The sequence below is a fragment of the Aethalodelphis obliquidens genome, unplaced genomic scaffold (genome assembly GCF_003676395.1).
Source record: "Aethalodelphis obliquidens isolate GAN/ISIS:26980383/991018 unplaced genomic scaffold, ASM367639v1 scaffold111, whole genome shotgun sequence".
NCBI classification, from domain to species: domain Eukaryota; kingdom Metazoa; phylum Chordata; class Mammalia; order Artiodactyla; family Delphinidae; genus Aethalodelphis; species Aethalodelphis obliquidens.
In genome coordinates this window covers 974,466-998,123 of record NW_020838055.1, presented here as the reverse complement: position 1 = coordinate 998,123, position 23,658 = coordinate 974,466, and the positions used below count along the sequence as shown (strand labels likewise).

The following is a 23,658-nucleotide window of genomic DNA, read 5'->3' as shown; positions in this document are numbered from 1 at the left end:
GACAGAAATTAGCAGTGAGTTCATTGTCCTGTATTGAGTTCTCTGGAGGGGATAGAAGACAAGATTTTCTTTGAAAAAAGAAGTGTTCTGGGGCTTCCCTGGTGGCACAGTGGTTGAGAGTCCGCCTGCCAATACAGGGGACACGGGTTCGTGCCCCGGTCCGGGAAGATCCCACATGCCGTGGAGCGGCTGGGCCCGTGAGCCATGGCCGCTGAGCCTGCGCGTCCGGAGCCTGTGCTCCGCAACGGGAGAGGCCACAGCAGTGAGAGGCCCGCGTACCGCAAAAAAAAAAAAAAAGTGTTCTTTCCCCTACAACTGCCTTTTCTTGGACAGTAATTCAGATTTAAGGTTTCTCGCATTCATTTGGAAATAGGTATGATATAAATAATAAACAAATAAGCATATAATTCATTTCAGTAATTTCCCTGAAGAAGAGCAAACTTATTTGAGAGTTATGTGCTCCTGCAGTGAAAATCAAATTGGGGTGTATGTGTCTGTGTCCGTCTTTAATTAATTTAGTTATCTGAGTTGGAATTTGATGAGGCAGAGCCTTACTGGGAGGACTGATTTCTTGCCTTGCTTTATGTACTCCTGCACTTGACCCCTTTTTGTGTTTCCCTGCAGTGACTGGTACTACGCAAGGAGCCCCTTTCTGAAGCCAAAGCTGAGCTCTGACATCGTGGGCCAACTCTACGAGCTGACCGACATCCAGTTTGACCTGGCATCGAGGGGCTATGACCTGGATGCTGCCTGGCCGACGTTTGCCAGGTACCTTGAAGAATTCATTGCTTGGTTGAAAAGAGCGGAAAGAGGTGTTTGAAGTTTTGAAGCTTGCCACCAGTCTACTCAAAGCAGTTTTGCTCATGCAGTAAATTACCTGTAGCTTTGCAACTCTTATCCTTGCTGATTTTACAGACTTGGTTGAATCGTGACTAGCGATAGCATCTGGAGGCTCCAACCTTAAACTAACCTAACTGGCCAGGTGGCATGAGTCAGTGGAGACGCATATGTGAAACCCCAGGTTTTCAGATGTGTTAAGGGGCTTGGTGTGGGAGCAAGCGGGGAGCAAGTGGGCTTTTCCCCAATATGTTCTCATAGATACAGTTATCGTGGAGGCCAGTAAGAGAGGGAGCGAAGGCTCGTCCATGTAAGGTTTGCTGGAAAGGTTGCTTTGCTGTGTTTTCTTCTCCTGTACCAGTACGGCACTCACACACTGTCTAACTGCATCCTCACAACTGTTCCAGGAGCAAGGTGCTGAGGAAACAGGCTCAGAGAGTGGAGGGACTTGCCTAGATTCACATAGCTGGCAGGCAGCAGGGCCAGGGTACTAGACTTGAGTTAAACTCAAGTCCAGCATTCTTTGTTTTGTTTTGCTTTCTGTTAATAAGGTGGTGTTTTGTTTTGGTTTTTTTCCAATTTTTGTATTTCTTATTAGGGACTTCTTTCTATGGAGGAAAAAATACTGACTATAATGGAACCCATTTGCCAACCACCAGGATTTAAGAGCTAACCTTTTTGCCATATTTACTTCGTGTCATTTTTAGAACTGTTCAATTTTAAAATCATTTCAGACTTACAGAAAAGTTGTAAAAATAGTACACGGTACTCATTCACTTTGATTCCCCAGTTATCAGTATTTTACTACAAACGTTTTAATCATTCTTTCTCTCTCTCTCTCTTTGTTTTTTTTTTCCGGCCGTGCCACGTGGCATGTGGGATCTTAGTTCCCCCACCAGGGATTGAACCTGCGCCTCCTGCAGTGGAAGCGTGGAGTCTTAACCACTGGACCGCCAGGGAATTTCTTATCGTTCTTTATCTTTATGTAAACATGTTGGTTTATTTCCTGCATCATTTGAGTATAAGTTACAGACCTGATTCCCCTTTACTCCTAAGTACTTCATCGTGTATTTCCTAAAATCAGGGACATCCTTTCCTAAAGTCAGGGATATCTATATAACCTCAGTTCAATTGTTAAAATCACAGAACATTGATACAATACTGCTGTCTAATCTACAGACTGTGTTCAAATTTTAAGAATTACACCAGACATGTCTTTTATAATCCAGGATCACATGTCAGTGAATTGTTGGGTCTCCCTAGTCCTTGTTCATTTGGAACAGTTTCTCCTCTTTGCACAGACATTTTTGAAAAGTACAGGCCAGTTATTTTGTAAAATGTTCCTTAATTTGAGTTTGTCTAGTGTTTTCTCATTATTGGATTCAGATTAAGCATTTTTGGCAGAAATACCCGAGGTGTTGTGTCCTCAGCACATTGTACCCAGAGACACAGGATGTTGGTTTGTTTCATTACTTGCAAGGTTAACCATGATCATTTGGTTAAGGTGGTGTTAGCCAGGTTTCTCCTAAAGTTACTGTTTCTCTGTTTGTAATTAATATGCATCTTATGGGAAGACATTTTGAAACTAGGTTTTTTGTTGTTTGTTTTTTGCGGGTACGCGGGCCTCTCACTGTTGCGGCCTCTCCCGTTGCGGAGCATAGGCTCCGGACACGCAGGCTCAGCGGCCATGGCTCACGGGCCCAGCCGCTCCACGGCATGTGGGATCTTCCCGGACCGGGGCACGAACCCGTGTCCCCTGCATCGGCAGGCGGACTCTTAACCACTGCGCCACCAGGGAAGCCTGAGACTAGGTTTTTATCCTGTTTCTTTTAAATCTCCCTCCTGTTAGTTTTAGCATCTGGTAAATCTTTCCTGAATCAGTTACTATCATGGTTACCAGAGTGATTTTCTGACTCCATCATTCCTTCTACACTAATAGTTGGCATTCTATTGTAAGGAAGATCTTTTCCTTCTTCCCCATCTATTTATTCATTTATAGCAGTATTGACTCGTGGATTCTTATTTTTTTCAATAGGTTATATTCTGTCACTGTAATTATTTTAAACCTTAAGGTGCCTTATATTTGGCCAGTCAAAGTCCCTTCAAGCTGGTTCTTGTGGGATTTTTTTGTTATGTCAGATACCTTTTTTTTTTAAAGAAATAAAATATTATAGATCCCAATAAAGCCCCACCCCACGGCCATCCTTTCTCCTTTTCTCCCTTTCTAGAAGTAATTACAACCCTGTAGTTAATGCATGTCATTCCCCAATATTTGTGTTTCACTACATGTGCCTGTAAATATTACGTATGTATAGTTGTATTTTATATATATATTTTTAATTTGCTACATTGATTGAATCATGAGATGGCTATACTTTTGCAGGTTGCTTTTTTCATTCCACATTGTTTTTGAGATTTTTATCTGTGTTTGTACAGGGAGTTCTATAGATGTGGAGTAGGGCTGGCAAACCACGGCCCACAGGGCCATGTGTAACACGCCTTCATTTACCGATTGTCTATGGCTGCTTTCATGCTACAGTGGCAGAGTTGAATTGTGACAGAGCCCGTAAGGCTTGCCAACCGAAAATATTCACTATCTGGCCCTTTACAAAAAAAGATTGCCAACCTGTGGCATAGAGTATTCCATTGTGTGAGTAAACAGTTTATCTGTTTCTCTAGTGATGTGGAGTTAGAAAGGTTCTGCTTTTTCCACCATGACGGTGCTGCCAGGAGCATCCCCACACGTCACCTTATGCACATATGTGACTGTCTTTCAGGTAGATACTGAGAAGTGCAGTTGTTGGGTTGTGGAGACTAACAAGGTTTAAAATGCAATAATTGCGGATTAAGGAGAAGATTCTGGTCGTTAAGTAAAAGTGTGTTTCGTTTGCAATGACTAGCGCCATCAAATAGAACTTTCTGCAGTGAGGGAAATGTCGTGTGTGAACCAGAAGAGGTCTTCCAGCCACGTTACTCGTGTAACATAACGTAAAGCAGTGACCTCAAGGCCTGAAGCACAGCATGACCTTTATTTACCAGATTGACTGTTGTTGGTTCCTGCCTGGTAGACAAGTTATGGCTGGCATTGAAGGTTCTAGGAAAACTTAAACTCAAAACTGGGAAATACTATGTTCACTTCGTTCCTTTTTGGCAGTGAGAGCAAAGCCATCATGCTTAGACTTCAACAGCGGGGTCCAGCTGCTACGACCAACCTGAATGTGTGCTTTGGTGGAAATTGTTGGATTTTGCCTTCTTAGTGAACCTGGGAGGGCACTGCCGCTACCACCACCTGGTTGCCTAGTGACAACCAAGGCCTCCCCGAGTGTGTGTGTATGTGTGTGTGTTCCCTGCTCTGATGCAAGCATGTCTGTTTTGTGGCCCCGCAGGAGGACCCTGGGCACTGGCTCTTCTGCTTACCTATGGAGACCCCCCAGCCGAAGCTCCAGCATGAGCAGTTTGGTGAGCAGCTACCTGCAGGTAATGCCAAGAAGGCTGGGGACTCCCTCTCTGTCATGTCAACCAGGGCATGTTCTTGCCCCTCCCAGCTCAGGGGGATGTTCTCAGATGCCTGGTGTTCCAACTCGAGCGATATAACCCCTCAGTCCTACCCACTGTTTCCTCGAGTCCAGGTTTTTATAACCAAAAGGAATTTAGACCTTTTAAAAACTAAATTCTTTTAAAAGCTTTTTACAGTGTTTCAGAAGAAGTGGTTTGGCACTGTGATTAAAAGTGGCAAGGTCAAATCCTGACTGTCACTCGCCCCCTGTGTGACCCTGGGAAGGTGACTTAGCCTGTCGAAACTTGAGCTCTCTCATCTGTACAATCTCATACCAGCCTGTAAGGTGGTTGTAGGGAGTAAATGAGGGCACACACGCACAGTGCTTAAGGACTTGGCACAGGCTAGCGCTCAGTAAACGTTAGTGCGTCAGGTCAGTTTCATTAATTTTGTTAGAAATGTGAATGTATCGTATAGTTTAATGGGAAAGAACACTGAAATTAATCAGCAAAGCAAAATAAGACTAATCAGTATAAGTAGCATTTTTACCCTATTTTGTGATTTAATTGCAACAGGAATTGTGGGTAGGGTGCAATGGGGAAGCAGTAGTTTACATATAACATCATTTCTCTAAGAGCCAGCATCCATTATGTTACCAAAGCTACAGGAGGCTGAATGGGAAACGCAAGTTCTGGGTCTCAGTGGAGCTCACACATGTGGCGTTGCATCATATTTTAGGATGTGCTACTGACCTCCTCTGGCATATGCTTTGAGCAAAGGGGTCCCAGTCCTTTGAATAGCTCGATAGACTAAGCTTAGGTCATGTAATTGCTGTATTTTTACTTCTGTTCTCATTAACTTCTAAAGTTTTGCCAAGCAGCAATGTGGCTTCATACCCAAGCCACTTGTTTTTCGTGTTTCCTCCCCAGACTCAGGAGATGACCTCCCACCTTGACCTGAGCAACCCCTTAAACCATGAGGCACTGGAGGGCTTTGACGAGTTGCGGCTAGAGCTGGACCAGTTGGAGGTGCGGGAGAAGCAGCTGAAGGAGCAGATGCAGCAGCGGGAAAGAGAGAACCAGGAGCTGAGGGCGGCCGTCAGCCTGCATGGAGAGCAGCTGCAGGCAGAGAGAGAGAGGGGCCGCGCTGCCGCCGAGGACAACCTTCGCCTCGCCGGTGTGGTGGCCGCACTCCAGGAGCAGTGGGAAGTCACCCAGGCCACACAGAACACTGTGAAGGAGCTGCAGACGTGCCTGCAGGCCCTGGAGCTGGGGGCCTCGGAGAAGGAGGAGGATTACCTCTCAGCCCTGCGGCGGCTGGAGTCCCTACTGCAGCCCCTGGCTCGGGAGCTCGAGGCCACACGTGACTCCCTGGGCAGGAAGGACCAGTGCGCAGCTGATGTCCCAGACCAGCTGAGTGCAGCCGAGCAGAACGCTGACATGGCACTGGACGCAAAGGGGCAACAAAAGCGCATCCCCAGTGACTCGCCCCTGGAGACTCAGGAGCTGGGGGAGAAGCTCCTGGAAAGGGAGAGCACCCAGCTGGAGCAGCTGGCCAAAGAGCTGCAGCTGAAGGAGGAGGCCCGGGCCAGCCTGGAGCGCCTGGTGGAGGAGATGGCCCCGCTCCGGGAAGAGCTGTCCAGGAAGGGGCAGGAGGCAGCCCAGCTCCAGCGTCAGCTGCACGAGTCGTTGGCCCACTTGAGCTCCCTGGAGGAAGAGCTCGCGGAGGGGAGGCGAGAGGAGCAGCGGCGGCAGGAGGAAAAGGGGCTGCTGGAGCAGGAGGCCAGGTCCCTGACGCGGCAGCTGCAGCTCCTGGAGACCCAGCTGGCCCAGGTGAGCCAGCACGTGAGTGACCTGGAGGAGCAGAAGAAGCAGCTCATCCAGGACAAAGACCGCCTCAGCCAGAGGGTGGGGATGCTGGAGCGACTTGCTGCGCAGTCAGGCCCAGATCTGCCTGTGGCGGCTGCGGAGCACGAGGCTCTGAGCCCCACCCCGCAGCAGGCCTGTGAGAAGCTGGAGGAGGAACAGAGGGGCCTGTGGGAGGGACAGGTGGACGATCCCAAGATGCAAGGGGCCGGCCAGGAGAAGCTCCAGCAGGCCAACAGGGAGCTGGAGAAGGAGCTGCAGAATGTGGTGGAGCGCAACCAGCTGTTGGAGGATAAGCTTCAGGCCCTGCAGGCTGACTATCAAGCGCTGCAGCAGCGGGAGGCGGCCATCCAGGGCTCCCTGGCCTCCCTGCAGTCAGAGCAGGCCAGCATCCGGCACATGGGAGACCAGATGGAGGCAAGCCTCCTGGCTGTGAAGAAGGCCAAGGAGACCATGAGGGCCCATGTGGCTGAGAAGGAGGCTGCCCTGCAAAGCAAGGAGGCCGAATGCCAACAGCTGCGGGAGCAGGTGGAGCAGTGCCGGCAGCTAGCGGAGGCCCGGGCTGGGGAGGTCAGGGCGCTTGAGGACCGGTGCCGCCAGCAGACCCAGCTGATCGAGACCCTCACAGCAGACAAAAGCCAACAGGGGTTCAGCCCACCTCAAGACCACGCATCCCAGGAGCTAGCAGCCCAGCTGGCCCTGTCTCAGGCACAGCTGGAGAGCCATCAGGGGGAGGCCCAGAGACTGCAGGCTGGGGTGCTGGACCTCCAGGCCAAGCTGCAGGCAGCCCTGGGTGACCGGGAGAAGGTGCAGAGCCAGCTGAGCGTGGCCGAGGCCGCTCTGAGGGAGCACAAGGCCCTCGTGCAGCAACTGAAGGAGCAGAACAAAGCCCTCACCAGGGCCCACGTTCAGGAGCTGGTGCAGTGCTCGGAGCGTGAAGGGGCGCTGCAGGAGGAGAGGGCCGGAGAGGCCCAGCGGAGGGAGGAGCTCCAAGTAGTGTGGGAGGAGCTGTCCCAGGCAACAGGCAGCTCCGAGGAGGCGCAGCTAGAACCTGCTGAGCTGCAAGAGCAGCTGCACTGGGCCAACACGGATATGGCCGAGCTCGGCATCCAGGTCTGCGCGCTGACCGCGGAGAAAGAGCCGCTGGAGGGGGCGCTGGCCCGCGCCATGCAGGAGCTCCAGGATGCCAAAGAGGCAGCCTCCAAGGAGCGGGAGGGCCTGGAACACCAAGTGGCAGGGCTGCGGCGAGAGAAGGAGAGCTTGCAGGGGAAGCTGAAGGCAGCTGAGGAGGCAGCTGACTCACTGCCTGGCCTGCAGGCCCAGCTGGCCCAGGCCGAGCAGCAGGCCCAGAGCATCCAGGAGACTGCACGCCAGGAGCTCGACACCCTCAAGTTCCAGCTGAGCACCGAGATCATGGACTACCAGAGCAGACTTAAGGTAACCCTCACCTTGACCATCTGAGCTGCACTTGTCTCCTGCAGCAGGGCCTGGTGGGTCCATGAGTGGTTGGGATGCACCTTGGGCCAGGTGGCACTTGAGGGCCCAAGAATGTCCTGGGGGCCCAGGCCAACATGGCCTCATCCTGGTGTCATAGCTCACAGCATCCTTCTCCCTGCAGGAACATGTTAGGGATACAGCATTGGAGAGGGATGCCTTAACCCAGACGTCTAAATTTAAGGCCATTACAGACAAGTTTGGCCCACACAGAATTTTTTTTAACTTAGTAGCCAACATTTCAAGAGCAGGGTGTTTATAGATTCAGTTTTTGGACTTCTTTTGAAATCTTGGGAGTTCCTAAAGCCTGTGCTCTCATTCCTACGTGGCAGCAGTCAGCAGGAGCTGGGTGGGGACTGCCCACTTTAAGGAAGCGTGCATCCTCTGCTATTTTCCTTGTACTCGTTTATGTACTTGTTCAGCCCCTTTTGGCATGTGAGTTCCTGACTGCCTCGAGTCCTGTCCCTGGATTCTCTGTCCCTTCAGGTGCCTCCTGATAGCAGAGCAGTTGTAGGAAACCAACTCAATTCGTTTTCACAGAGCCCTTGGGATAGACAAGCTTATGAGAACAGCGTTTACCACGTGTCTTGAACTGCAGAGAAAGAGTTAAGAGTGAGGACACAGGCAGACATCTACGGGGCTTTGGCTTCTGATGTATCTGTTTGCTTCTGGGTCTGTGCATTCAGACCACTCCTGACCTCTCTCTTAGGCAACTATTGCGTTCCCACAGATGTGCCTCCCACCTTGTGTCACCCCACCCCTTACAGTTCCGTGTGGCTCATACTCCACCTTTCCTTGGCAGAAATGAAATTCTAAGTTTGGGGGCCAAGCTTAAGTCTCTTGGCTTGACGAGATTGTGTTACCAGGGAAGCCCAAAGTTTATTGAGTTTGGGAGAAAAAGAGAGAGGTAGCTTGTTTTTACCCATTTTGGGGGAGTGGGGCCGAGGGAGTCTCAGAACAAGGACCCCACTTTTCTGATCCCTTTCTCATCCTCTCCAGACCTCCAGTGAAGAATGCAGGAGCCTCAGGGGCCAGTTGGAGGAGCAAGGTCGGCAGCTACAGGCTGCCGAGGAGGCTGTGGGGAAGCTGAAGGTAAGCCTGGCCGCTGAGGCCCAGGGGAGGTGCTCCTGTGAGCCCTGAGCAGCGGCCGGCCCATCGTTCACCTGGTCATTCCACTCCCAGGTTGTGGGCCTGTCGAGGAAGGGGATGTGGCTTGGCTTTCATTGGACCATCAGAGAGGCCTCCCTGCAGGAGTTCCAGTGCCCTGGCTAAAGCTGCCGTCAGCTCACCTTTGTAGACAACCTGAGTCTGTGTCATGACTCTTCCACTCCCTGAACACCTGGCTAGAGCTGTCAAGTGTGCTTTTCACAGCCCCTGTGTCTTATGGAAAGGAAATAAGTCATCCCCCTCTGCAGATGTTCTCCAAGTCAGTGTTTCTGACGTGAGCCAGAGCAGGGGTGGGACTGAAACCCGTTTTCATGGCAGTGACTTTTTTCAGTTACTCCTGTACCCTGCCACCCCACCTCTACCCCCACCCCGGAGATTCTGATACCTGCTGCCCCACCAGCCACCACAACAGGTTGCAGCTGATGCTTGAGGGACATAATTACAAATGGGAGTCTGTCATACTCCACACACATACTAGTTCATGGTTTCTTGAACTTAAAAACAGACAAAAGCCCCTCCTGTTAGAAGTGCGCCAGCCAGATGGGGTGGGGAACATGCCAGTCACTTGATGGCATCTTGCATGGGCTTCTGCAACCGAGCGTCTTCTCCCTGCTGTCCTGTGCCAGGCTTCCCAGGCCGATGCGGCAGAGAAGCTGAGCTGTACCGGCAAGCACCTTGCTGAGTGCCAGGCCGCCATGCTGAGAAAGGATGAGGAGGGGGCCGCCCTGCGCCAAGACTTGGACAGGTTAGTTACACGGTCCACCCACGCGGCCAGTGGGAGAGTCCTCAAGGGAGGGGGTGTTTGGTACAGTCATTTAGAAAGTCAACCACTCATATCAGGTTAAAGAAGCCCTTTTGCAAGAAAAGCCACAGACTCATAAAGTGCTTATGTCAGAAGCATGCCACGGAGAACCTTGGCAATCTGCCTGTCACAAGCCTATAGAAGGCTGCAGAGACCCTTTCTCTTAATTCCATTGTCTTATCTCTAGCAGGGCATATTTCAGTTCAGTAACTTCATGCTTTGGTAAAACTAAAATGAAGTGAAAGCTGGGAGATTATCACGGTACTACTAACGGCAAACATTTAAGTAATGCCTAAAATGTGGCAGGTACCGTTTTAAATACTTGGTATTTATTTGCCCATTTAATCCTCCCAACGGTCCTGTGAGGATGGTATTATTATTTATCCCATTTCATAGATGAGGAAAACAAGGCTCAGAGGAGTGAAGTCACTTGCCCAGGGTCACACAGTGTGTAAGTGGTGATGACAGGATTGGAACTCAGAACATTTGGCTCCAGAGTCTTTGTCTCAACAACTACCCTAAAAAATATATAGACAGATAGTTTAGTGTTTTGTTTTGTTTTATTTTAGGGTACTGGTGTGAGAGTATTGTGTGTGCATGTTTTCCCTGCGTGTGTTTTGACTTGAGTTCTTCATTTCCTCTCTGAAATGAGAGGCTGCGGGGTTAGGTGTGAGGTTCTCGCAAGCTCATCTGAGAGTGAGTGAGCGAGCCAGGGAGCAGGATCGGCTTGTCTTCCTGGAGACTGTCTGGTGCTGTGTCTGTGGAGAGCACATCGTGCTGTCGCCCTTTCATCATAATGGGTTTTTTTTTTTGGTTGTTTGTTTTTGCGGTACGCGGGCCTCTCACCGTTGTGGCCTCTCCCGCCGCGGAGCACAGGCTCCGGACGCGCAGGCTCAGCGGCCATGGCTCACGGGCCCAGCCGCTCCGCGGCATGTGGTATCTTCCCGGACCGGGGCACGAACCTGCGTCCCCTGCATCGGCAGGCGGACTCTCAACTACTGCGCCTCCAGGGAAGCTCCATCATAATTTTTTTTTAACCTTAAAGTATGGCCCTACCTGTGTCCACCCCCGAGACCTCTTCATCTTCAGGCTTGGGGGCCACCCGGAGTTGTGAGCATCATCATCCCACTGTCTGGTGATGGGGCCAAACTGGAGTATTACAGGAGTAATACAGGTAATACAGTAATACAGATCCAGGAGTATTACAACAGGGGATGCTGGGACCTGATCGCATGTGTGCTCCCAGCAAAAACAGACACACCAAATTCTCCCGAGGCTTTAACTTTTCCACCCATCTCCTACCATCTGCTTCTAGGCCTGGGCCCAGGCTCAATGGGAGATCCAGACCACGCCGGATGTTTAGTAACCTCAACGTACATTTCTTCTCATCTGACTCGTCTCAGCTGACTCCTTACAGAGTTTGAATCCTATAGGACTCTGGCTTCCCTTAGCCAGGTGGTGTTCATGTGACAATTTAAGTAGAACCTCCGAAGTTGGTGGCATTCTTTTTAATGCTATAACTCTGTGTGTGTGTGTGTGTGTGTGTGTGTATGTGTGTGTGTGTGTGTGTGTGTGTACCCGAGATCATTTTGGAGGACAGTGTCTAGTAAACAACAACCTCCTGACAACTTTATACTGGACATGGAAAGGCTGGATTAGATACGGATTCATTGGTCTTGCACAGCCTCTGTTTTAATGGAGCTGTTGTGAATGCCTTGCTTTATAAGGCATCCTTGGAAAACCACTGCCTTAGGGGACAGGTGAGCTGAAAGAGAAGTAGGCAAGGGCGGGAAGACAGTGGTTCAGCCGGCCCCCCCGCTGCAGCTTGAGGCTCCGAAGCACCCAGAACAGGATTCCTTAGGCCTCAGCGTTGTCAGGTTGAACGCCTCGCAGTGTAGATTGAGTGCCTGCCGTGTGCCCCATGCCAAGCCCCACGTGTAGAGTCCCAAAGACACATGGAAGATAGACGCTTCTCTGTGTGGTCATCTCCAGGAAGCTACGCCTCTGTTCTTTCTCTCCTGGCTCCTTTTTCCTCTTGTGTGTACTGCCATCACCAGCCCATGTACTTAACCCGTTGGGCTCCTCTCAAAACCTCAGTCTCTGCCCAAGAACCAAGTGGTACAGAGTTTGACGCACGTGGGGTGCTCCTAGTGACCTGAGCTCAGCCTCCTCTCCCAAATGTCCCTTGTATTTGTCGTGAGGGGTAGTGGTGTGTGAAGAGTTTGGGTGTGTGAGGGAAGTTTCAAAGGCTTAAGAGAGTGTACAGCCTGTGAGTGGGGCCGTGCCAAGGGGCTCCCCCCATGAAGGGGAAAGCCTGGTAGGGCAGCAGGACCCCCCATTAGAGGCCTGGATTAGCCCAGAGGCACGGGGGAAGCTGGAAGTGGTGGGTAATAAGGAAAACTTACTACTCCTCCACCAGGACCCAGAAGGAACTTGAAAAAGCCACGACAAAGATCCAGGAGTATTACAACAGACTCTGCCAGGAGGCGACAGACAGGGAAAAGAATGACCAGAAGATGCTTGCTGACCTGGATGACCTGAATAGAACCAAGAAATTCCTGGAGGAGCGGCTGATAGAGCTGCTCAGGTGAGTATCAAACAAGGGGCCAGGGGCTGCCCCCAAGCTTGGCTTTTCTTTAAAGAAATGCAACTGTTCTTGAAAGGACTCTTCGAGGGAAATGGGCCCCTGTCTGCTTGTGTTCTGTTGTAAGCACCCGCACACGTGAACAGGGTCTGCTCAGGCCCTTGGCAGCCTTGCACCTGGTCCGTGTTTTCTTATTGCTATGCTGTTTTCAAAATCTCCGTGTGCTCAGCCACAAGAGTGACAATCGAAGATGTTTAATATCCTCAGGGACTTCTCTATTCCCTTGTCCCTCTCTCGTGAGCCCTTTTCTCCTTCTCTTCCGTCCCACTCTCCCCAGCACCTGGGCCCCCAAACTCCAGTGCCTGCAGGTAGCAGACAGTGATGTAAATGTGTGAACCGGGCCAGGACGGGGCTCTGAGAAACAGGAGGACATGACCTGCTCTGCTCTTGCTGACTGTTGCCCCGCAGGCATCGAGTCCAGGGTTGCCAAGTCACCTTACTTCTTAAGAGAATGTGGAAATCTGAATTTTTATGTGAAATTGGCCTGGCTTTTAAATGTTGACAACTCATTCAAAAAGTTTTGAAAGGTTTTTGTATGGAATTATTATTATTATTTTTTTTTTTGGCTGCGCCTGGCTGCTTCTGGGATCTTAGTTCCCCAACCAGGGATCAAACCCATGCCCCCTGCAGTGGAAACGCGGAGTCTTAACTACTGGACCTCCAGGAAAGTCCCGGAAATTTTCAAAAATACAAAAATAGGATAGCAAAATGCACTGCTGTGTACCTGTCACCCAGCTTCAACATTCTTCAGCTCATGACCAGTCTTGTATCATCCAAGAGTCCTACCCATTTCCCCCACCTCCTCAGATTATTTTGAAGCAAATCCCAGACATCCTGTCATTTCATCCACAAGTATTCTGATACATACCTCTCCAACACAAGGCCTCTATTTTAAACAACCACAGCATCATTACCGCGTTTGAAAATTAACTAATTCCCAATATCATCAAGTGTCTAGTCTAGTTTGAAATTTTTCTAATTGCTTTATAGGTTTTTCTAATTAGGATCTATATTAGATCTATACATTGCATGGTGATATGTTTCTTAGATCTCTCTTACTTAGTCATGGTTCCCCCACCATCTCACTCTCTTTTTTTTTCCTTTGCAGTTTACTTTTAAAGAAAGCAGGCCATTCATCTGGTAGAGTTTCCCATAGCCTGGACTTTGCTGATTGCATGCCCATGGTGTCATTTAACATGTTCTTCCATCCTCTGTGTTTCCTATAGCCCCGAAAGTTAACAGCAGTTTTAAGGAAGGCTTTATACACATCTTCCCTGGTGCATCAGGCACATGCAGGTGCTGCCAGAGCCTCCTGAAAAGCCTGCCACTTTTTTCAGTGTGTTTGCTTCCTGTAGTGGCTGTGCTGTCTCTCTAAGGAGTGGAGGAGGTCAACATCCCATCGGATTTTCAGGCTGGAAAAGCTTGGCTCTCCTCCATTAATTGTTACTTAAACCATAAAAACATGAAGGATCCCGAGCACATTTAAGATTTGGGTTTTTGGGCTCACAGCACACAGACAGTCATGTAATCATGGCAGCACGTGACAGCTTAAACTCCCATTGGCCACGTGCACCGTCATTTAGACATCTGAGCAGCTGGTGGCCCTTGTCAGTGCCAGCAGGTCTTTGCAGTTGCCAGAGCCTTTTATGGACATCACAGACCCCCCTGTACCTTCACACAGTGTGGTGTCAGATGAGGACTTAACACGTTGGGAGGCTCCTGCTGAGTCTGGGACTGGTGTGGGGTGACAGAGGAGACCTAGACTTGGGGTTTATTTCCAAGGTAAAAGTGAATTCTCCTTGTGTTTTGGGAAATTCGGAAGCAGTCTTTTGAAATGAACCAGAGATAATTCTATTGTTTTCATGGATTCTTTCTTCAATTTTTCTAATGCGGCTTTTTCCCAGGGACAAGGATGCTCTCTGGCAGAAGTCAGACGCCCTGGAATTCCAACAGAAGCTCAGTGCTGAGGAGAGGTGGCTGGGGGACACGGAGGCGAACTACTGCTTTGACTGCAAGCGGGAGTTCAGCTGGATGGTGCGGCGGCACCACTGCAGGTCAGCAGGCGGCCTGCGGGCAGGGCCCAGCACTAGGGCAGACGCCTCTGAACGAGGACTCCGTGGCAGGCGTTGGCACCGCAGCCAACTGTCTAGGAAGAGCACGTTGCCTCTTAGTTTTGAGGGAACCAGTTGAGGAGGGTATGTTAGGCAGGGTCTCAGCAGGACACTCGGGGATCCCCGAAAGGGAAGAGAGTTTAATACAGGGGGTGTAGGCAGAGTTAAGGGGACCCACAGGGATGTAGAGCACCCAGAGACCCAACCTCTGGCCCTCTCTTGGCCTGCAGGGGTCAGAGGGGAAATGAAACCCAGAGAGAGCAGGGGCTGAGGCTTCACCAGAGGAACACAGAGCAGAGACCCCCCCACACCCCCCAGGGCCCAAAGAAGGGCAGGCAGGAATGAATCTTGAGTTGGGGTGCGGACAGATGGAGAACGGTCAGCACAGGGGGATGGGGTCTGTGGTCTCTTAGAGCCCAGCCCCCGAGGCCTAGAATGCACACCTGCATCGTTGCGTTAGGGAAGGGGGCTCGGCCTGCCTCCCAGGACCCTGGAAGTAAACGTGTCTCCCATCAGGCTTACCAAGATGGCTTTTTTGGAATCTTATGAGATAGGCCTTCAGGCCCCACTCTAGAGTGGGGGCAGAGCCAGGTCTGACGAGCCATGTGGCGTCCAGAGCCCAGAACAGAGCCCGGTTCCGGTCCCAAGCAGGTCACTCGAGACCTCTAGTGCAGCGTCCTCAGGGCCCGTGCCTGTGTCGTCCCCAGGATATGCGGCCACATCTTCTGTTACTACTGCTGCAACAACTACGCTGTGAGCAAGCACAGCGGCAAGAAGGAGCGCTGCTGCCAGGCCTGCTTCCAGAAGCTGAGCGAGGGCCCCGAGTCCCCCGACAGCACCAGCTCGGGCACCAGCCAGGGAGAGCCCAGCCCCGCCCGGTCACCAGCCCAGGCCGCACCCCAGGCCACCGGAGGCCAAGGTCAGGCTCCGCCACTGCCCTCCGTGTTCTCCAGTTGCCACCCTCACCGCTACCCCACTGTGGCTGCTTAGCTGGAACATGTGTAGTTCAGTGTTTTCCAAACTTAGGCACTAAAAAGGTAGTACCACCAATCTGAGACTTTCTTTTTGATGTAATTAGGATTGAAGGAGAATTGAAAAGGGAATAACTTTCTCCTGATATGATTCAGTGTTATTTAACGTGATGTCTGTTTACTTCTCAACTCACACCACCAGTGGACCCACAGCGTTGGAAAACGCTGTCTCCCAGGGCCCCAGCCCTCTCTTTCAGGGTAACCAAAGGCCAGGAGTTGAGTGTGGAAACGAGCACATCCTTCCCTGTCTCCCTGTAGCTCACATTCTCTCTCGGCGGCCAAGAAGGATATATTCTCCTTCATGTCCTCTCACTCAGCTCAGTAAAAGGAAGCGGGATTTGGTTCCTGCTCAGCACAGCCTCGCAGACCAGCCCAGGCTGCCCTCTCAGGGCTGGACTGTGGGTGTCTGTTCTAAAGCACGGCCTGTACCAGGAGCCATGCGGCAGGGCCTGCTGGGAACTTCCCATGAACTGTTCTTCTTGCTGAATCTTCCCCTCGCCTGGCTCACTAGTGGGTGTTCCAGTGACGACAGAGGGTGGCATGGTGCCAGCATGCTGAGGTTGCTTGTTTTGCTTTCTGACATTTCCTGTCTCCTCCTCTGTCTGTCTGTCTTACTTTCTGTCTTTTCTTCTTTCGTCTCAGGCCTGCCATCACATTTTCCATCACATGCAAGAGACTGCTTGTTGGCGGGGTGGGGGGTGACTAGCACAGCAGCATCGCACAGCATCCTTCCTACTGGGTAGCCTGCAAAGTTGGGCACAAGTACCCTGGTCAGAAGCACAATGGCTGCTGTGCAGAGGGAGGTTCTTTTCCACCCCTCAGTGGATTGAGGTGAAAATGCAGGTCAGACAGAATCCTCCTCTCAAAGAGGCATGAGTGAGGTCTGTGTCTGCTGGAGCAAGGATTCAGCAGCACAGAAGTATGATTACCTTTTTGTTAGGTTCTTTCCTGATAAGGTTTTGATAGGTTTTTTTCCTTCTAAATAAAGGGCCTCAGAGAACATGTAAGAGCTTAAAACCTCTCCACACCACTGCCTAAGGGACTTCAGAGAAATCTCTTACATGGTGCATTCAGTTTCATCTGTAGTCCCTTCATCTGCTTTTCTGGAACATCCCAAGAGCCATTTCTCTCCATCTGGACAGAGTAGCTGTCGGTTGAGTGAGCACTTAGAGTGTGTCCTGGTGGCTCGTCCCATGTAGCTACACTCCCTCCCCGTACTGTCCATGACTGCATTTCTCTTCTCTCCCGACCTTCCTCTGCACCCCAGGTGCTAACACAGACTGCCGGCCGCCAGACGATGCCGTGTTTGACATCATCACAGATGAGGAGTTGTGCCAGATACAGGAGTCCGGCTCCTCCTTGCCTGAAACACCCACCGAAACTGATTCTCTTGACCCAAACGTGGCTGAACAGTGAGTAGACATCACCTCCATTTCCTGAGTGCCCATTAAGTGCACTTATCAAAGGATTAGTTTCTTATCAAAGGATTAGGAAAGCTTGGAAGCAAGATTGGCTGTCTTTGCTTAAAGGAAGGTGCCTGCGAACAGTGCTCGGGGCAGGGTGCCCTTGAGGAGCACCAGGACTCGAGGAGTAGTCAGTGTTGAGCCTTGTCAGAGGGTTCCTGGGCGTGTCTGTCAGCGGTCCCCCTGATTTCAGCATCTCCAGGAAGGCCTTTCTGGGCTTAGGCAACTGTATTAATCTGCTCAGGCCGCCATAACAAAGTACCATAGACCAGGTGACTTAAACAACAGAAATCTATTTTCTCGCAGTCCTGGGAGTGCAAGGCCAAGGCAGGTTTGGTTTCCTGAGGCCTCTCCTTGGCTTGCGGACAGCTGCTGTCTTCCTGTCTCTTCACATGGTCATGCCCGCTATGCATGTGCCACCCATGTCTCTCTGTGTTCTAATCTTTTCTTCTTATAAGGACACCAGCCAGGGTGGATTAGGGCTCGCCTTATTGGCCTCATTTTAACTAACTTACTTCTTTTAGGTCTTGTCTCCAAAAACAGTCACATTCTGAAATACTGGGCGTTAAGACATCCACGTATGAATTTAAGGGGGGGACACAATTCAGCCCACGAGAGCAGCGTTTGCTGGGCTGCTGTAGCCGTGCTCAGAGTAACGCGCTGCTCTTTAAAAACCGTGTTCACCTTTTGGAACCACTCGTCAGGCTTGGTAATGGTGCCACAAGCTTAATTTCTGTTGTCTCAAGTAGACATTTCTCTCAGAAGTCCTCTTTTTTTTTTTTGGCTGCGCCATGCAGCATACAGGATCTTAGTTCCCTAAGCAGGGATCGAACCCGTGCCCCCTGCAGTGGAAGTGGGGAGTCGTAACCACTGGACTGCCAGGGATGTCCACCCCAAAGTTCTAAAAGCAATAAAAACATAACCAAGTTTGTTACCCGGTGCTTTCCCCTCCCCCATCCCGTGCCTGCCCCACCACCAGTATCTTGTGCTGCTCTTAATCAGTGACCCAGACCCACCAAATGTTCCTGATGCCGCAGGTGGACAGCATCAGGCACAGGGGTGTCCTTTAGTACCGGCTCTCCATTGGCCCTGTCATTTTTCTGGGCCGGCTCTTTTCCAACAGGGCCTGTGAGGAGAGTTCTGCAATGGCTAGTTTCTAAATATATGAAGTAACTGCACAAAGTGCTGTTGTATTAAAGTGTCAAGAGCTTAAGCCAGGGGACCCTTGGGAAAAGTCAAGTTCCCCTACATGGCAGCCTTGCTCGGTGTTTCTCAGCCCCTGGGGTCTGGCTTAACTGCAGTTCCTACAGCAAAGCACTGCCTGTTTAGAAGCTCAAGGGAGAATTGACTTGGCTCCTGTGTCCAGACGTTCGTTGACTCACTTTCCATCCAGTTAGGGAGTTTTGTGATGCTCTTGCCGACTTGTATTGAGACCTCTGTTCCTCTATTCCTGCCCAGAGTTCAGAGGAAGGGCTGTCAGATTTATCATCCAGGATTTCTGCTGCATGGGAGGAGATGCACTTAATCTTCGGAAGGTTCTCAGCACAGGAGATTTTAGGCTCAAGTGTATGTCTCCATACTCTTCTGTTCTCTTGCTTGAAGGTGACTGACCTTGCCTCATGGATAAAGCCAGCCCATCACCCAACCCAAGAAAGCCTCAGCTCACTGTGACCATGGGCCCTTTCTTTTCCTTCTGAAGCCTTTCCTGGCTGCGTGAGCCTGCAGCGTTCTCCCCAACCCCCATGGTTCAGTGGTCCCCAGGGCATGTTCTCTTGCATTTGCAATAAGCCATACTCATGCCGTCGTCACCTGGCAACTCTTCACTGACTGTGCCTCAACTGCTGGCCAGGTGGGTAGGTGGGTTGGGGGTCCGGGGAGCAGGACCGGAAGCTCAGGGCCTGGGAGGATGACCTTGGGCTGTCACCTGCATGAGGAAGTGCCGCGCTGCAGCTCCCTCTTCCCTTCACCTTTCGCCTTCCCCTTTCTCAGTAGGAGCAAAAGCAGAAGGTCTTCTGACTGCTGACAAATAAGTGTGTTTTGGGTCATGGGGAATCAGGAAGCGGTCCAAGGAAAGGAAACTGCCAGCGTGCTGGCCTGCGGCCTGCGGAGGAGATCCAGGGCTAATGCATGGGCCTGCAGTCCCCATGCGTCCTCTGTTTGGGTGAAGGGCCAGCCCTCCAAGTCATTTCAGGGCCTGCCTTGTCTCACACCTTCCTTGTGAGTTAGCCAGAGACGGACCCCCGTGTCTCTGGTGGCTTTTTCTTATGTTCTTTTTCTTCCTAAGCTTAGGACCAATCAAAACCACCAGGAGTCTGAGGAGCTCTGACGGGTTTGGTGGGGTGGGGGGTGTGAGAGGTTGGTATAGAGCCTGGGTTTGTGTGTGCATCCCTGCCAAGACACTGAGAGAAAGAAATCAGCAAGTCCAAAGGAAGAAGTGGTCCAGGAGGGGTCAAAGGCTGTGAAAGCCCTGATGTGGGGGGAAGGAGGCTGCCTGGAGGCAGTGTCTGTCGAGCACTTTCCCTGTGTAGCAGCTTTTGCACGTGACGTCAATTAGTCCCTGCCCAACCCTTCAAAGAGTAGGGATTATGGTCCCCATTTTACAGGTCAAGGTACTGAAGCTCAGGAGGCCAGGTAACTTGCTCAGGGTCAGGGGGCTGTAAGTGTCAGCATTAAGCTTTGTGCCCAGAACCCCTCCCTCCAGTCCACAGGCCCGAGATTCATTTTGAAGAGTACAGCCCTCTCCTCCTGGTCCCGTTTCCCTATCTTCACATCAAGCACCTGCCCACCTTCCCTCCCTCTTTGTCCACTCCTACCCCCCCACACACACACATTCTCAGGACAAACACAGTTGTCTGCCTTGGCCCTCCTGGCCGTGATGGGACAGGAACAGGTCCCAGAATCCAGCTCTCGGGGAGAGCCGGCAGGATCCCGCAGATCCCTAGGCAGCCTCCCAGAGGCCCCTGCACGTGGCTCAGGAGCACAGCCCACCTCAGGTGGAGGGGAGATATTCTCCAGAGCCCTGCAGCTGTGCACACCCCTCCCAACTGTGACCCAGGCCCACCCTCAGCCGTCTCCCTGACCAGGTGCCCAGCTCTTCTCAGGACCGAGGCAGGCAGAGGAGGAAAGAAACTCTGTCCTCCAGCAACAGGCCTGGCCTTGGGTCCCTTGGCCTCTGCTCTGCTTCCAGCAGCCATTCCCTCCTCCAGGCCCGGCCTCCCTTCTCAAGCAGACTGTGCCCATGAAGAACTTGAGGTCCAGAGTCAGACACTCCTGGTCTGCTGCCTCCAGGCTCCCTGGCTTTGAGCACCACAGGCCCCAAACTCAGTTCCCTCCCTCGCACAGAAGAGACAGGGACGGCACCTCTAGGGTTGTTGGAGGGTCAGATGGAAATGATGTGGAAAGCCTTCCATGGAATTGCGTGGTTTTGGTGATGTTTCCCCTGAGCTGTGAGGTCAAGGGCCACACTGTGATGTCTACTGCCACGGGCCCTGGTTCCTTACATCTTGTAGCTCAGTTGTGTTCGCCAGCGAAAATCCCACCGGATGCCCAGATGATACTGAGCTCAAACTCACGCACGGAGACTGTCCCTGACCCACAGAGCATCTCTGCTGGTACTTGCTTTAGAACAAGTGCTCTGTGGTCAGAGTGCTTCGGGGATCTGTGGCAGGTTTATCACCAGCCAGGAGATACGATACCTGGTATCTCAAACCGAGAACAGGATACGGTGATGACAGTTAAGGTTAGAAAGCCACCTTGTGCTTGGGTTAACCTAGCATCTCCGCCTTCAGACAAGTACAGAGTTGTCAGGTACCCCGGGCCATCTTAGCCAACGTTTGGGGGAAGAGAAAGAGGTTATTCACCGGGGTTCCAGCCCTAGCTCTGCTGTGTGAGCTTTGGCAGGTAGTAATGTCTCTGAACTAGTTTCCTCATCTGGAAAACGGGGATGATAGTACCAGGTGTCCTACCAAACGGCATTGGGAGTTACTGTGGACCACAAAGGACTGGGCCTGTGGAAGGGGTGCTGCGCTGAGAGAACGAGGCGACAGCCAGCGCCCCGGCCACTCCTGGGCCCTGTGCTCTTTGCTCCGCCTCCACCCCTTCAGTACGGGCAGCTTCTGTGTTTTCTCTCCTGCAGCACCATTTCCTCAGTCCAGAATGCTCACTGAGAATCCCGGGCTTCTGGCTCCAGGTAGCCCCCGGAATCAGGTTCACCCTGTGTTCACCACATCTCAGACGGTGTGGCCGTCATGGTCTCTAACCGCCCCGCCCCCGGCCTGTAAGTGCAGGGAACCTGGTCGGGGAGGAGACCCTGAGGCCGCACGTGAGGCCAACTGGACTCACCCAGGGTCCACACCCAGCCTGACCCCCTCCCGCCAGTTTCCCCCACACCCCAGGCTGCTTACGTCAAGCACTGGTGCGTGGGAGCAGAGGGGAGAGCAAGGGGAGAAGGGCGGGGCTGAGCTTGTGCTCCATGGGGCTGTCCCGTGGATGAGTGAAGTCGAGAGTGAAAGCCTTGTTTGGGCTGTGCCCGTGTCTGTTGCCCATAATGGTGTGTACCCAGGAGGGGGTTGGGAAAAAGATCTCTACTCCCAAGTGTGAGCAGGTGAGGGCCCAGAGAGTAGGGCCAATGAGTGACTGGGGAGGCAGAGAAGGTGAAAGAAGATTCAGCTGCTGTGCTTTTCCTCAGGACAGGCAGGCAGGTTCTCCTAAGCTGTGGAAGGGCCAGTGCAAAACCTTTTTGCAAGGAGGCTGGAGAGAGGGCATATAATAGGCCTGGGATGGGGCACGGCCTGATGGGTGCCTGGTCTCCTTTGACTCAGCCAGGCAGGCACCGTTCAACAACAGTGGTCCCAACAGCCGCCCCTCTGTTGCCGTGACCAGCAGCCCCCAGCGTGGCTTGGAGTGCACTGTCCGTGCCTCACAGCGCTCCTGGAAGGAGGGCCGTTGTCAGCTTGGGGTGTGGATGGTGAAATGGGCTTGAGGAGGCTGCGGCGTTTGTCCCAGGATGGACAGATGTGGAGCTCTCTCCGGGGCAGTGACTGAGTCACCCCAGAGCCCTGCTTTTCCCATCCCACCACACTGCTTTCCTCCGTGGGGACACATGGAGAGGCCGCAGGGCCCCTGGCTCCCCAACTCTTCACTCCCTCCTTCCCAGTTAGGGCCTCTGCCTCTTGTTTTGGGACATTGTTGGGGAGGCCAGGGGCTCGTGGTCCCTCTACCAGAAGTGCTTGACATTAAGGTGACAGCACAGAGGAGGGTGACCAAAACTCCCCCTCTGAAGCCAACGTAAACAAGTTGAAAGTCAGCCTTGTCACCACGAAAAGGGCAGGTTTTGGTGTTCGAGGAGCGCTGGGTAGTCCATGCGGCCTGAGCACAGTAAAGCCGCTCTCCCCGTGGGTGCATTTAGGCACGTGTATGAAACGGTCAGTGGCCCTGTGGGCCCTGCAAGGCCGGCCTGTGCGCAGCTGGACTGTGCTGTGCGCCTCTGGAAGGCACGAAGCCGACCCTGCCCCGCCCTGCCAGTGCACAGAGAAAGGCAGGCGGCTCACGTTTTGTGTGGCTGGTTCTTGAGAGAATAACAACTACCGCCATTTTGGGGACCTTCCTCCCACAAATGCAAACCGTGCTAAGTGTTTGTGTGCACCCTCTCCAGTCCTCACACGCCTGCCCTGAGAGATGGTACTGTTATGGTCTACGTTTCACCAAAGCGGAAATGATTAAGAGATTACCAGCTGGTCTTACCCACTCGTGACTCGGGTGTGTCCAAGCTGCGAAACCTCACTGTTCGGCCCTTTCTGGCCCACCTCCCTGAGCGCTCTTAGCTGTTGTCAACAGGTTCTCCATATTTCAGTGAGTGATTTTGTGACATGTGAGCCAAAAAGGCCACTCTTAAGCCTGTTGAGCAGGTTGCTGGGATCTAATAAACATGCTAAAACTCTGCCTCATTCCGTGACCACATCTCAGAGGTAACAAACGCACCCCTCGTTCTGGGCAGGAGGTTGAAGCCACAGTTGTTATCATTGGTGTATTGATAGAGCAGTGCCCTGAAAGTTGACAGTTTTAACTTATTTCCTGTGCTCTGAGCCCACAAGTGATCACTTTTGGTATATTCAGGAATACCACAGTAAGGTGGAATGTGCCTAAGGATAAAAGTAGTTTGGAGACTTTCAAAAAGTTTTATTTCTCAGTCATGAAAATCATGCTGTTTGAGATGTGTGTGTGTGTATTACACGTACATTCCTATATGATGTGTGTGTGTGTGAGGCACGGGATAAATGCAGGTTTTAAATGAGCAGACCCACCGAAGATCCATTGCAGAGGCGCTGCTTAGACTCACGGTAGTCTTAGACTCAGCTTTGCACATTCTTCTGGCATTCTGTGGCCCGCTGGAATCCTCAGCCGACCCTCATTTGCTTTGGCCCGTTCATATTCCCTGGTGCTAGCCCTTCCAGGATTAATCAAAGAGAACATAAAGCACCTATCTATATAAAACCAAACCCACAAGGCGTGGCAGAACCTGAGCTCATTTCTGTTGGGTGCCTGGTGATGGAGGTCTGAGTCACAGTGTCAGCACTGGTTTTCATGGCTGCTTTAATCTCCCCTGCTTCCCAATCGGCAGAAGAATCTTCTGAACTTGGGAGCCCGGAGTGTCACCTGCCATCAAGACCTTTGTTGGCCCGGTCCCCCTGTTCAACCCTTAGTCCCATTCCCATTCCCACTGAAGGAGAACCTGGGGTCTGGAGAATCA

General features: G+C 51.9%; 1 protein-coding gene across 5 annotated transcripts in view; it reads left to right on the top strand.

The window, feature by feature from the left end:
* FYCO1 (FYVE and coiled-coil domain autophagy adaptor 1) overlaps positions 1-23,658 on the top strand; it is an 82,827-nt gene that overhangs the window by 27,329 nt on the left and 31,840 nt on the right. For 4 of the 5 annotated variants that reach the window (XM_027097008.1, XM_027097011.1, XM_027097009.1 and 1 more), the window contains 9 exons: positions 625-768; positions 4,224-4,314; positions 5,263-7,635; positions 8,692-8,784; positions 9,486-9,604; positions 12,081-12,248; positions 14,210-14,359; positions 15,124-15,335; positions 16,715-16,859. In XM_027097008.1, coding sequence (XP_026952809.1) covers positions 625-768; positions 4,224-4,314; positions 5,263-7,635; positions 8,692-8,784; positions 9,486-9,604; positions 12,081-12,248; positions 14,210-14,359; positions 15,124-15,335; positions 16,715-16,859 — 3,495 coding nt within the window. Of the gene's footprint in view, positions 1-624; positions 769-4,223; positions 4,315-5,262; positions 7,636-8,691; positions 8,785-9,485; positions 9,605-12,080; positions 12,249-14,209; positions 14,360-15,123; positions 15,336-16,714; positions 16,860-23,529; positions 23,645-23,658 lie in introns of those variants that run through there. The other variant, XM_027097012.1, reaches the window with a different exon arrangement.